The sequence below is a fragment of the Trachurus trachurus genome, assembly GCF_905171665.1.
Source record: "Trachurus trachurus genome assembly, chromosome: 17".
Taxonomy (NCBI): Eukaryota; Metazoa; Chordata; class Actinopteri; order Carangiformes; family Carangidae; genus Trachurus; species Trachurus trachurus.
The window spans coordinates 11,168,577-11,183,191 of NC_139900.1; the positions used below are offsets into that span (position 1 = coordinate 11,168,577).

The following is a 14,615-nucleotide window of genomic DNA, read 5'->3' on the forward strand; positions in this document are numbered from 1 at the left end:
TGGGAGGGTGGGTGGGGGGGGGGGGGGGCAGCAGGATCGGGTTAGCTCGACACTGAGCCCCTTCAACAGTATCACAGGACACACCGCCGTCCGCCCAGGAAGACGCTCTGACCTGCTCTGTGTGTGTGTGTGTGTGTGTCTCCTCCTGGTGGACCGACGACGTGTCAAAGGCTGCTCCTGTTGTGTCTCGCAAAAATGTGCAAAAAGTTCTTTTAAAAAAAATAGTCAAAGACCCCAAGTGGGTCGTCACGTCAGAGCGCGATCTGAACGTAGAGCTTCCTCTCCAGATCTCTCTCTCCTCCGAGTGTTTTCATCTAGTGCCTTTTACCTGCAAGACAAAGAGTTAGCAATTAGCAGGTGGAAGCTCACTGAATACATATTTACATATTTTCATAAACACATTTAAAGGGATAGTTCAACATTTTGTCAAATTCTCATATCACCATAATCCCAATAGTCATAGCAGTAGGTTCAGTACCTTTAATTATCGGTGCATGTTGTTTTGAGATCCACAGGGCAGAGACGTGAGCTGCTCAGTGAACACAATGGAGGTGAACGGTACAGGTCCCCTGTCCCTCATCAAAGTCATCAAATACACAATCCAACAACTCCAAAACGCTCTTGTGGACAAGTTGTGACCTGCACATTCACCACACTATGAGATAATAACACAACACATGAAGCAAATACTCAGAACTACTTTTTCTTTTTTCATTTACCTAAAAAACAACTCATTTCATCTCAATTTCATAGCGTGGTGAATGTGCAGGTCACAACTTGTCCACCAGAGCGTTGTGGAGTTGTTGGATTGTGTATTTGATGAGTTTGATGAGGGACAGGGGACCTGTACCGTTCACCTCCATTGTGTTCACTGAGCAGCTCACGTCTCTGCCCCGCCGATCTCAAAACAACATGCACCGATAATTAAAGGTAATGAACCTACTGCCATGACTATAGGGATTATGGCAATAGGAGAATTTGACAAAATGTTGACCTATCCCTTTAAAGCAGAAGTTTGACCGTGTGGGAAATATGCACATTTTGTTTTCCCACTGAGAGTTGGATGATGAAAATCTAAAACAGTCTTAGTCTGTAGGAGAAATATGAAGCTGCAGCCAGTTAGTTTTAGCTCAGCATGAGGTGTTAAAGCTGGAAAACAGCTTCTCTCTATGCTCAGCTGAATCTGCACAACATCTAAAATACATCCCATTTGTTATTTCAGTGTGAATTGTCTTTTTTCTTTTCATGTAATTTTCCCTTTAAAAAATTACAGAAGAGTATTAAAGTCACTAATGAAAAAGAAAATGAGAAAAGGATTAATTTTGTGGAAATACAATGTCGAGAATAAACTCCAAGGAAGCGTTGCACTGTCAGTTACACTGGATGGACCTGAGAGGAAATTTTGACTTCACTCGACATAGTATTTCGACTTTATTCTCAAAGTGGATAATGAAAAATTATTCCTACTCTCGTTTTTATTTCACAAGTGGCCCGTAATACTCTTCTGAAAAAAAAATATATAAAATTGAAGATGTGACTTTTGTTTGTCTTTTACTAAACAAACCTTTACGTCTTGAGAGTATGAGTTATTGGCGTCTCTGTAGCTCTACAACACTTATGGTGCTGACAATGCAAAACAATGCTGTGGCACATTTCACCTTCATCAAATAAATAAATAAGACCTGCAGCTCCTGTGATCTGGACATTACACTTGTCCATACTGGGATTTGATAATTATGCAGTCGTGGCAAAAACTGGGAACAACTGAAATCATCTTCTCTGTGTGTGTGTAACAAGCAGAAACAGTCACCTGTATCTCGTCAGTCGGTGGTTCAGCTCCTCCTACAGAAGAGTCTTGGAGCAGAGACAAACAACAAAACAGAAACCATCAATCAGGAGTTGGATGTTTCCTCCTTCAGCTTCGTCTCCTCGGATGAAACGTGTCCTACCTGCGAGTGGTCGATCACCAGCCAGCGCTCCGTGCTCTTCTGAGTGTCCTGGCCGCTCAGAGGCTCGCGCAGCCGGATCTTCACCTCGATGCGACCGCCTGTGTGTTTACGGCCGTCCATCACCTGCAGCAGGACGACACAGGTCAGATCACAGGTCAACATGACTGTCTCTCTCTCTCTCTTTCTTTCTCTTCAGGTTGTTTTCTTTTTCCTTTTTCCGACCCGGGTGCCACTCACCTCTGCGATTTCCCTGATTTCACTCTGCGTCTCCAGTTTGTCCAGCTTCACGAGCGCCGTCCCAATCGGCTTGTCGCTCCGCAGGAAACCTCTGCGGAGAAGACACACAGCAGTTTGAGACACAAAAATTCAAGATTCAAGAACTGTATTGCACAGACAAGCTAGGTACAATAGGAGTCAGACTGAGTTAAAAGAGTTAAAAAGAGTTTTAAAGGAATAAGTTGAGGTAAAAAGATAAAGAAAACATCAATAAATAATATCGATAAATGATACTGAAGAATAAAACACAGATGAAGCTGCCAAAATGATATACACAGAAATTAAAATATGTATGTACTGTAAGGCCCATAAAAGTGCAAAAGTGCAAAAAAACTGGACTTTTTAAACTGAAACCTGACAGCTCCTTCATATTTTATCTGCAGAATTTAAATCTTTTGGTCAGATTTGTTCGTCTAAAGCAGCTTGATGCAGGAACTCCTTCCTACATGAGGACACCAGGTTTATCTGGGTCAGTGTTTTCTCCTGCACACATACTGCGTGATTTACGGTAACACCGAGTCTGACGTGTTTCAGTGTCGATCTACTTTGCCTCTTCACATCCTGCTGAGAAGAACCCAACAACAGTAACAGACGACACTGATACTGAAAAAACAACCTGATAACCAATTAATGAGCTGATATTCCTCATGTTTAGATCAACACACTCGTCTTACAACCATGTGACAAAGCTGTATTGGAGGCTACAACTACAAACCACTCTTATCATTCAAAATGGCCTCAGTGCAGCACTGCAGTAAACTCTTGGAAAATGTAAATAAAAGTAACAACAAAAAGGGCAAAAATCCTGTGATGAATAAAATGCAAACTTGCACAAACAGAACAACAAGAACACAAACATTATTTTTTCCTCTAGTAGATCAAACAGTGCAACGACATCGTTTCTAAATTAAACCCAGATCAGTTCGCCTGCAGTTTTAAGCCACACACACAAAAAAAAGTGTTCACATCGGTTCCTATCGGCCCACACACACACACACACACACACACGCTGATACTGGATTAAATCAGCCAATTAATCGTTGGGGCTGTAGTAACAGCACAGTCGTCATTTCAGCAAGAAGTGAAGTTATTACCTGACTTCTCTGGAGTGTGAGAGATTCACACTCCAGAGAAGTCAGGTAATAATTAGAAGAAGAAGAGCAAGTTTGGAAAGGAAATGAGACAAACATTCAGTTAATGTTTCCGAAAAAAGTTTTGTTTTACTATTTCTACTCTTCACTTTGTGTAACAACCGGTTCCTTTCTGTGCTCATGTGTGTTTAAACCTCCATGAGACGCAGCAGATTGTTGATTACACTGGTGTGTGAGTGTTTTTCTTATTGAGAAAAAAGAAGGTTTTATACGCACGCACATACAGTAACGTTGTTCCAAGGTGCAGGGCCGTACTAAAAATGCCAGAAAAAGGAAAAGGTATGCCCACACACTTACTAGTTGCCACAAAATAATTTTTATTTTGCACAACGTTTCGATCACAGGGAAAATAAATCTGGACTCAAATGTGGAATAAATGTAATTCACTTACAGTATTTCAATTTAATGTTTTAAGAAGAAAGTAGACTTTTTTTATAAGTACACTTAAATCAACTGTAGGTGGATGGGATATTTAATATTCATTATTATTTTATGGTTTCACCATTTGACATTTTCAGGAGCCTCAGTCTTACCATTGTTAAAAAAAAAAAAGTTCAAATGTCATTTGAAATTACATAAAACTAGTGTGAATAGAAAATGTACATTTGAACAAATCCAGTGCTTTTAAATCAATTATTTATTTTCATTTATTTAATTTATCTATCCACAATGTTTTATCTATCACTGACCCATACAGTATATAGACATAAGCCACCAACAGGATTGCAGGTATATTGATGGTAGGTTTGGTTTTTCTTATTGCCAATATGATCAGATCAACTATTAATAGTGTGGATCTAGAAAACCAGGAGAAAACCCACGCACACAAACACGCACACAGGTGAAAAACTTGACTTAACACACAAATGAAAACAACCACACCTCATATTTACACTGTGTGAACCTGAGCTGGGATGTTTCGACTCTCACCCTTTGTGCAGCAGCTCCAGCTTGAGGCCTTTCGACGCCACCACCCTCCTGAAGCCGCGGTGGTTACGGTTGATCGACAGCGAGAAGCTCTGGTTGTATTCTGGTGCAGAGAGACGACAGACGAAGAGATGAAGAGATGAAGAGATGAAGAGCGAACGTTTACTCAGCACACATACTAAGTATTTTGGGCAGAATAAAAAAAGGCCCATAAATCCAAAAACCACACACAGTTTCCTTCCACACACTGATCCGTCTGCAAGTCTCACCTGGGGAGTTAGTGTTCTTGATGACAGATGTTTTGTGTTTCTGCGGCTGCTCCTGGTGGAGACGAGACAAAACAAAACAAAACACAGAAACATCATGGGTGTGCATCACGTCAGCTGCCTGTGGTAGAAGCAGAAAATATGTGGATTTTTTCTTTTCTTTTCTTTTTTTTTTAATACAGCAGGGTCGTACGTTGCTGGGGTAGGGGAAGTCAAACTTGACATAAGCATCCAGATCGTTTGCTTGGATTCCTGAGGGAAGAAGAAAAACATTTATCACAAATTATAAAACGGAAAGGTGAAATCCGGCGATCTGATTGGTTGTTAACCGTGGTATATTGAGCATATACCACGGCTACTATTCTAAAGCCTTATCACTCCGCGTCAGGCACGTATGACTGGTATGAATGGAAGTTGTTGGAAGACTGTTGCAGTCCGTAGCAAAAGACAGTTGATGTCTTTACGATGTTAAAAAGCGGACTAAAGTAGTTGAATTCACATGTTTAAGGTGAACTTTCACCTCCGGGGAGGGTTAACAATGGTAGAGGGGACTGAGCAGTGACTTTCACCTGAAAAAAAAGCAGAGGAAAAGACGAGATGCAGAGCTAACTTGGAGCTAACGTCTGGAGAGGTGGGACTATTTTTTTCACAGTGAGGCTATTTTATTAAATAATTATTGGTAACCGTTTTATAAAAGCAATATATCACTCCAGTCCGTGGTATATGCTCATTATATATATATATATTATACAACGCCCCTTAGCCGTGGTATAATGAGCATATACCACGGCCTGTCGTGATATATTGCTTAAACATACGACAGACTGTGTGCGCTTCTTCATCCGAACGTCAAAGTTTTCAGCTAAAAATAAACAAGACTTTAATTACGTCTTTCTTTTTTAAGAGTGTTACTGGAAGCTAAAGCTGAAAATATCTACTTTTAAAACTACAATTATATGAGTTATATACAATAAGAAATGGCAGCTACAACTACACGGATGTGAAAACTGCTGTTTGGACGTGTTGCGCCGTGCGGTGCTGATGTGTTTGGACTGGACTTTTTACCACTCGGTGCAGGAAGATTCATCCCTTTTACGATGACAACGACCATGTCAGTGCTGCTCAGCTCTGGAAATATCCTGACAGGGAGGGACAGCAGGAACAGGAAGGAAAGGAGAAAAGGGAGGAAGAAAGACGTGAAAGAAGAAGAAAAAGAAAAAAAGTCATTAATACGTGATGAAGAACAGACGGCAACAAAACTGCATCAGCAAAGAGAAAATGAAGCAGAGATTATCTGTCAATCTGCTCTGGAGACAAAACTGTATTTTACAGTTTAGTAAGAATCACAGCCTGATGATAATTTACTTTCATTTTTACACTGCAGCAGGATCTCATGCTGTCCAGCTGGATCCCAGTCGGGATTTTAAACTAAGGGCACTGGAATAAGCATCATTGGAAACGTGTTCCTGTTTTTAGTAACTTTAAATCTGCTTCCACTTGGCATTTTTATGCAAATGTTATGTATGTATTGTATTATATGTCTGTCTCTCTTGGAAACGAGACCATGTGTGTCTTAATGAGATTACCTGTATAAATAAAGGTTTAATAAAAAATATAATTATCTTTTTTTACCATCCTCGTCTTTTAGAAGCTGCAAATTCTACAACTGAAACAACAGTCACACTTCTTCACTGTTATATCCACAACTATGGCAGAAGTTTGAGTCGTCTTGGCACGAAACATTAAAAATTATATTTCTGACCTGGGATTTACGATATGGAAAAGTTTAGACACCTGCTGGCCAAAGTACAAAGAGTTTGTGGGTGAAAAGATGTAAACTCACCATTAGACTAGGTTTTTCTTTAAATATTTAAATGTTAATTCTAATATTAGCTTTTAATTTCATTGAAAGAGTTAGATTAGATGGATATCAACCAAAAGACACAACGCTGTGTTTAACTCTGGGTGTCAGGCTCTCACCTGACAGTGTTAAACGATCGCTCCTCAAAGTGATGTTTAGGAGGAGGCAGACCTCTGGACTGAGCCAGCTTCAGCACATCCAGACTCTTCTTACAGCTCTCCGCCATCTTCTCAAACCTGAAGGATAAAAAAAAAACAAATGTCCACAGTCAGAGAGGAGTCAGTGAATGTCACCTGTGTTTCTTGTGATTTTAGATAAAGTGTTCAAGTGTTGAAACTGAGCCTGGAGTTTGTGTGTGAACCTGAACTGAATGAAAAGTGCGAGTCTTACTTTGTAGTTTCAGAGACGTTCCCCAGGTGTGTGAACTGCTTGGAGTGAGTCATACATTTCTGAAAAAGTAGCAGAGTTGGGAGAATCACAAACAGACCAGGAACAGACTCGCTGAAGATTTCTGTGGATCTGAATTAATTTTGAGATTTCTAAATATATCGGAGCTAAAAATGTGTCGTTCTAGAGAGATTCAAGTTTCTCCTGGCAAAAGGAAAGCCTTCAACTGGAAACTGTCAGGATGCAGAGGAAACACGCACACACACATTGCGTGTTATAATAAATCATTTCAGTCTGGCTGTGATTTATATCTTACTTTGCATATGTTAATGTTTGTTTTCAGTTCCTGGTTCTTGTCGCTTCTTAAACGTGAACATTTAACAAACAAATCCAAACATGAGCTGTGGTCAAAGAGTCAAAATGTTGGGTTTGTGTCTCTTCAAAATAAAAGCTTTGATAACCAACACTATGACCACCACTGTGACCAGAGGAATCCTGCAGTTTTACCTCGTGCTGCTCCTTGAGGATCTTGGCCAGCTGTGTGTAAACCTGCTCGGCTTTCTCCGAGATCTGAACGTCGCTGTGATGAACCAGGATGAAGTCCTCGTCCTCGTCACCAGGGGGCGACGGCACCTGCAGGTGCAGCACAGACCAGAGCACAGACAGTCAGTCAGCTACAGAGGAACGACTCCTTCTCTCATCACCTCAGTGAACCAACAGTACATGACGTCTCCACAGTGATCTCAGTTCATCATGGTGTACAACACACACATCAAACGACAACATCTTTTGTCATAATCGCTTTCAGTGCCAATCTCCATTCATAAACAATCTCCGATAACCCACTAATTTACAGTCCGCTAAATACCTGATAATGTCAAGGAAAAGCCAAGAAATAACAATTAATTGCAAGAAATAGCCTAGAAATAACGGTCCATTTCATAGTAATGTCATGTTTACACATGCTTTTCATATTTTGAAGTTTTTGGAAACATTATGATGCAATTACTTGTTATTTCTTGGCTCAACATTATCACGTAGGCCTGTAAATTAAAGGGTTACCCAATCTCCAAACACGTTCAGCATAAAAAATGTCTATTTCTATTGAGTGAAATAATTTGAGCAACAACAAAATATGAAAATGCTAATTTTTCATTATTGCAACAGAGCAAATCAGTTTTTTCTGAGTTTATTTACTGTTCCTGATACATTTTAATTACAAAAACAAAAACAAGTAATAACTTCAATCAATAGTGGAAAAAAAATCATATTCAGAAGAAAAAAAAAATACTCCTAAACTCTCATCCAAACCAGTTTCCACTGATTAACATAAAGAAGGCTCTTATATATGAGTCAGGGAACCACATGAATGTAGTCTCCGCTCACCGTGCTGATGTCCACAGGTTTCCCGCTGCGAGCCGCCTCGATCATGGGGTCGAAGCCCTTGGCGGTGCGGAGGAAGACCTTGGCCTGCTCCATGTCGTTCTTCTGCTTCGCCTGCAGCGCCGCCTTCATGTACTGCTTCTTCCGACCCTCCAGGAACTCCAGCTGCTGAACAGCTGGACGACAAAGACAGACAGAAAATGTTTTAAAAAATGAGACGTAGTTGTGGACTTCATCGGAGAACATTTGTTGTTCATACTTGAAAGTGACTGAAAGGATTATTATTGACAATCATCAGAACAGATGTTGGTGATCAGCGTTGTGTTTGTTGCACCTGTTGGTGAGAGTCCTTCTCTAGCAGCTGATCTGTCCGGTGAAGCCGAGGGAGTCCTTTTCTGTCCCTGAGCTGCTGCGGACACGTCCAACAGGAGCTTCTTCGGCTCCTCTGGAACAGCAGCCTTTGACTACGACACACACACACACACACACACGGCGCTGTAACAAAAACTGAGGGAGGGCAACCTATTACCTCTCTTGTTTTTTCTTGGTCAACCTGTCCGATTTCTGTTAATTTATTTTATTCTTTATTTTGATTGGTCCCATTATTTCATGTAACCACTCTGTATGTGTATGTGTGTATTATAAATGCCTAAAGACACAGTTGTTTTAGAGGTAAATTCATGTAAAACAGCTGATGCGCGTTCCCGTTGGGGGCAGTTTTTCAACAAGCAGTCTCTGCATTTCCCTCTAAAACAACTCCATCTCGTAACGTTCTGTTATTATCTCATAGCGTGGTGAATGTGCAGGTCACAACTTGACCACCAGAGCGTTTTGGAGTTGTTGGATTGTGTATTTGATGAGTTTGATGAAGAAATCCCAGTGTGTAGCTCTGAGCAGCTCGCGTAAAGGTAGCGAACCTACTACTATGACTATAGGGATTATGGCAATGGGCCAATTTGCTATCCCTTTAACGACAAAAAGCTAACAAAAGTGGTCACATAGTTCTGTCGCCCACCTCCTCCTGTTTCTCCTCTTCTTCTTCCTCATCTGGAGCCTCATCAGCATCAGTGGTCGCGAGCTTATTGGCTGCCTCCAGAGCAGCAACGAACCCCTGCTCAGCTCCTGTCGCCTTGTGGCCTGGGATCGGAGGAAAGCCTGTGAAATAAAAAAGCAAAAACATAAAAAAATATTAAAAAAAAGATTCTCAGTTGCATTTAAATCCTTAAACACTGGATTCAAGATTAAGCTTAACAGATCTTGTGGCACTGATACAGAGACTCAGTGTGTTGTGATATAGTTTAAGTCAGAGCCCGGGGCCACGCAGCTGTAAACACAATGCAAATCCAATTTCACAGAGCGACGAGTAAACTTGAAAATTACTCCGTCGACTCAAAAAACACACGAATCAATGAAGACTCTCACCGGGGGGAACTGGCAGCTCATCAAAGTCGACTGCTCTTCCTGCTTTGTGAGCTCGGATGGCGCTCTGGTATTGCTGCAGGGGGGAGAGAGAGAGACGTTGAATGGTTTAAAAATAGCAGAGGTAATGTTATAATATTTTAGTTATAGTTATAATAGTTTGCTCTCAACCATGCATAGTTTGAGGGGTCAATATCATTATAAACATGATAAATCCCTGAAACAACAGGTTTAAATACAAGCACCATATGCAAGAACTTAAAAGCATCTTAAAGATTGAAGCTCTCTGTTAACTCTGAGAGAAAATCAGTGTACGCTTTATTTTCTTTATGAGATAAACACAAGAACCAAACCTCTTCATAACTATTTTAAGCTCTGAGAAGGGTTCGGGTCACCAGGTGTCTGCGTACCTTAGCGATGCGGTCGTGCATTCGGGCCTTGCGGTCGTCTCCGCCGGCTTTAGCCTGAGCTGACGCCTCCACATACTTGGCTCGTCTCTGCTCGAGAGCCTCCAGCACGTCTTTGGGAGCTGCAGGGGCTGATGGAGCTGCAGGGGCTGAGACGAGAGAGACTGATGAGTAACTAACGAGTAAAGACTCTCACTTATATGGCGCTGGACTCACAAAGTATTAAAGGAACAGTTCACCAAAAAATGAAATTCACCCTCATGCTAATGAATACATCTGGAGACCCGGGAGGGGGGTTCGTAGTCCAACGAAATCCTTATATGAGAGTCAATAGCGCCTGACACAAAAAAATCCATAAAACTACACAAAAACGTTGAAATATTCCTCCACACTGCTCGTCCGCTGCAATCCAAGGGTCCTGAAGGGATACAGTCCAGAGTTTACTGGAAACAACGTCATTTAGGACATTTTTACAGCCTAAACAGTCCTGTATTGCGCTCTGACATTCACGTGCCCCAGGCAAATTCAATTCAGGACTGTTTAGGCTGTAAAAATGTCCTAAATGAAGTTGTTTCGAGTAAACTCTGGACTATCTCCCTTCAGGACACTTGGATTGCAGCGGACGAGCAATAAGGAGGAAGATTACAAGGTTTTTGTGTAGTTTCATGGACCTTTTTGTGTTGGGCCCTATTGACTCTCATGTAAAGGTTTCGTTGGACAACGAAGCCCCCTCTTGGGTCTCCAGATGCACTTTTGGGGAATAAAAAACTACTCCGGAGTCAATAATGACTGAATTTCATTTTTGGGTGAACTATTCCTTTAAGGTTTTTTGTCCACTGGTGTCTGACAGATGAGTACAGACACAGTACTTTCTCTTTCACCTTCACTCTACAGTGAGGGAAACTACAAGTCATTTCCATTTGTTATTTTCACTTCTAATATCCAAATTATCATGATCATTCATTATCTGCAGTGTCATTTTTTTTTTTGGTTGAATTGTTTGCAGTTCTTCTTTGCTCAACAGTCTCTGTTAGTCGTGCTTCTACACTGTGCACCACACGAGCGCTGAGTGTTTCCATGTCTTTGAACTCACCCCTTATGTAAAACCTCAAGGTGACACTGGCTGACTGATATAAATACTGTTAGGAGACGTGTGTGTGTGTGTGGAGTGTAGAAGGGGGGGATGGGGGACTCCAAGCGGCCCGATATGACAAGTCAAAACGAAACTGAAGCCGCCTCAACAGCTCATGTGCTTCGGCTTCCTAATGTTGGAACAATGATTGTCACCTGGAGCCGCTGCGACCGGTTGGGTGAGCGGCGTTTCCTTCACTGGAGCCGAGCTTCCTCCTGAACCTGAGGCACAAAAACATCATGAGCATGACACATGAAGCGTGAAAGAGATGCTGCAGCTTTCTGTCCACAACACTGCACCCCACTGGTCCAGTAGAAATTAGCTACACATGGTTTGAAATTTGAAAACAGTTGTTGATCAGGATGAATTTCCTGCATTTAAACCATTTTATTCTTCATGTAAACCACAGAGAAAAAAAATTCTGCTTTTTTTAAACAGTGTAAATAAAGTTTTAGTTGCTGCCTGGCCTGTTGCTAAAATAAAAGCTGATGTTATAACAGGAAACCTCACCCTGTCCTGGAGAAGGAGGAAGGCCACTCAGGTCGACTGCTTGTCCTTTCTCCAACGCCTCGATCACAGCGTCGAACCTCTGCACCCAAAAAAAATACAACAAATCCCGACAGTGTCAAACATAATGATGCTCTTTGTCAGCATCCAGATTGTTGGCATGTTTCACATAGTTGAGAGGAGGATTCCTAAAATGGGAACGAGCAGCTGCAAAACTCAGGCTGTGTTTAGTTCAGAGTGATACAAACAAAAAGGTGCATGAAATGTGACGGATCAAGGAAATTATTTCATTTGTTTACTTTATCAGCGGTTGCAGCTCAGCAGTGTCTGGTGTTTAATCCTACTGATAACATATGTTTGCAGGCTACATGCAGAAAAAGAAGCGATACCATGTATTTAGCTCACATTGAACAAATGCATTGTTTTTATTTCACAAAGTCCAAATTCTACAAAGTTCAATTTAAGGCTTTTTACCACTTCTCGTGTCTTTTTACTCTTTTAAGCAACTCGATTCACAGCTTTAAACACTTTTTAAAATCGGCAGATAACCTGTATGCAAAACACAACAACACCTCTGATGCAAATTCCCTACACAGGAAGTTGAACAGGTTACAGTAAATTGTAGTGTAACTCACCTTACTGGTCCTGAAGTACAGTTTAGCTTGCTCCACGTCGCCCTGCTTCTTGGCTCTCAGAGCTGCCATCTTGTACTCTTTCTGCCTCTCCAAAAGCATCGTCCTGGTCGCCTCATTAGCTGCCGAGGCCACAAGACACAACGATTACCACAGAGAAAGGTCGCATTCATGAGATAGTCAGAGGCAACTTTGTAAAAAAAAAAAAAACAGAAAAGTGAATGAAACCTATTTATGTGGGAGAATAAACCCCTCAATGAGTCAGTACATTATATTACACACAGTAAATGTGACTGGATATTTCACTGATTAAAAAAAAGCCAGAAATCTGATTAATTATCTCATGACTTATTCTCATATTATTAATGAACTGGTTACTAAGAATTAAATATTATATTGTCAGCAGTCACATGTGGCAGTGCAAACACCCTGTGGCTCGTCTTTACAGTTTTAAACTGTATTTTAACCACCTGGTGGGTGGCCGAGGCCGTACAGTACAGACTGTGTGCTGTTCTGGTTTGTGCTTTGTTTTGACCGCTGTGTTTGCATCGACAACGTCTTTCCTTTAAAGGGATAGTTCAACATTTTGGCAAATTCTCCTATCGCCTTAATCCCTATAGTCATAGCAGTAGGTTCATTACCTTTAATTATTGGTGCATGTTGTTTTGAGATCCGCGGGGCAGAGACGCGAGCTACTCAGTGAACACAATGGAGGTGAACGGTACAGGTCCCCTGTCCCTCATAAAACTCATCAAATACACAATCCAACAACTCCAAAACACTCTGGTGGACGACAAGTTGTGACCTGCACATTCACCACGCTATGAGATAATAATGTAATGTTATGAGACAGAGTTGTTTTCGAGGCAAATGCAGCCTGAACTAGATTCCAGACACGACTGCTGGGTGGAATGATTTCAAAAGCACAAGTAGTTCAGAGTATTTGCTTCATGTGTCGTAATATTACATAATTATACATGATTATATCATAGCGTGGTGAATGTGCAGGTCACAACTTGTCCACCAGAGCGTTTTGGAGTTGTTGGATTGTGTATTTGATGAGTTTGATGAGGGACAGGGCAGGGGACCTGTACCGTTCACCTCCATTGTGTTCACTGAGCAGCTCACGCCCCGCGGATCTCAAAACAACATGCACCGATAATTAAAGGTAATGAACCTACTGCTATGACTATAGGGATTATGGCAATAGGAGAATTTGCCAAAATGTTGAGCTATCCCTTTAAACTGTCAAACCGAAGCCGACTGTCCCCAACGGCCGCAACTATCAGTGATATGACCGTGTGATCTGAGACAAACTGACCATCTGTCTCACTGCTCTGTGGCAGCTCCTTCGCCTGCTCCTCTGGGGACGAGGCGCTGCTCAGACTGGGTGCAGCGGTGGATGACGACTGCTCCTCTTCGCTGGTGGGTGTGATGATCTCCGGCACAGCGGCTGATGGTGGCGGCGGCGGTGTGGTGGCCTCCGACTCCTCCGGCTGATCTGAAGGAGCAGCGTCAGGGCGCGACGGTACAGGGGGAGGAGGTCGCGCAGGAACATCGGGTCGGGGGGCGGAGGCTCCGGTGGGGACAGGAGGAGGGATTTCTGCCTCGCTCACCGGCCTCCCCTTCTTCACAGCAGCTAACATCGTCTGCAAAGTCTGAAAAAGAGCAAAAACAACAGATGATAACTTCGAAACTGAAGTGAGAAGCTCTTAATATTAAATAAATAAAGCTTCACTGCAGTTCAATACAGACAAATTAAAGACACAAAGGTTAAAAGTATAGTTCAACATTTTGGCAAATTGGCCCATTGCAATAATCCCTATAGTTTTAGCAGTAAGTTCGCTACCTTTAATTGTCGGTGAAAGCGATTTTTAGAACGGCGGAGCAGAGCCGCGAGCTGCTCAGAGCTACGCTACGGAGGCTCATGGGATTTCTTGGTTTCCCTCGTTAAACTCATCAAATACACAATCCAACAACTCCAAAACGCTCTGGTGGACAAGTTGTGACCTGCACATTCAGCACGGCGCTATGAGATAATAACACAACGTTACCAGACAGAGTTGTTTTAGAGGCAAATGCAGAGACTGCTTGCTGAAAAACTGCCCCCAACGGGCACGCACATCAGCGGTTTTGCATGAATTTGCCTCTAAAACAACTCTGTCTTGTAACGTTCTGTTATAATCTCATAACGTGGTGAATGTGCAGGTCACAACTTGTCCACCAGAGCGTTTTGGAGATGTTGGATTGTGTATTTGATGAGTTTGATGAGGGAAACCAAGAAATCCCATTAGCCTCCGTAGCGTAGCTCTGAGCAC

The 14,615-nt window shown here is 42.0% G+C and overlaps 1 protein-coding gene across 1 annotated transcript in view; it reads right to left on the minus strand.

The window, feature by feature from the left end:
• cc2d1b (coiled-coil and C2 domain containing 1B) overlaps positions 1-14,615 on the minus strand; it is a 92,373-nt gene continuing 77,758 nt past the window's right edge. Inside the window, exons 7-26 of the mRNA XM_083991695.1 lie at positions 13,619-13,955; positions 12,301-12,419; positions 11,669-11,747; positions 11,314-11,379; positions 10,030-10,175; positions 9,623-9,695; positions 9,216-9,355; positions 8,535-8,664; positions 8,204-8,376; positions 7,325-7,450; positions 6,821-6,879; positions 6,550-6,666; positions 5,635-5,708; positions 4,763-4,821; positions 4,573-4,624; positions 4,307-4,406; positions 2,187-2,277; positions 1,950-2,072; positions 1,811-1,854; positions 1-328 (exon numbers count right to left, since the gene is read on the minus strand). Of these exons, the coding sequence (XP_083847821.1) occupies positions 1,843-1,854; positions 1,950-2,072; positions 2,187-2,277; positions 4,307-4,406; positions 4,573-4,624; positions 4,763-4,821; positions 5,635-5,708; positions 6,550-6,666; positions 6,821-6,879; positions 7,325-7,450; positions 8,204-8,376; positions 8,535-8,664; positions 9,216-9,355; positions 9,623-9,695; positions 10,030-10,175; positions 11,314-11,379; positions 11,669-11,747; positions 12,301-12,419; positions 13,619-13,955 (2,076 nt within the window). The 3' untranslated portion in view covers positions 1-328; positions 1,811-1,842. The remainder of the gene's footprint in view (positions 329-1,810; positions 1,855-1,949; positions 2,073-2,186; positions 2,278-4,306; positions 4,407-4,572; positions 4,625-4,762; positions 4,822-5,634; positions 5,709-6,549; positions 6,667-6,820; positions 6,880-7,324; positions 7,451-8,203; positions 8,377-8,534; positions 8,665-9,215; positions 9,356-9,622; positions 9,696-10,029; positions 10,176-11,313; positions 11,380-11,668; positions 11,748-12,300; positions 12,420-13,618; positions 13,956-14,615) is intronic.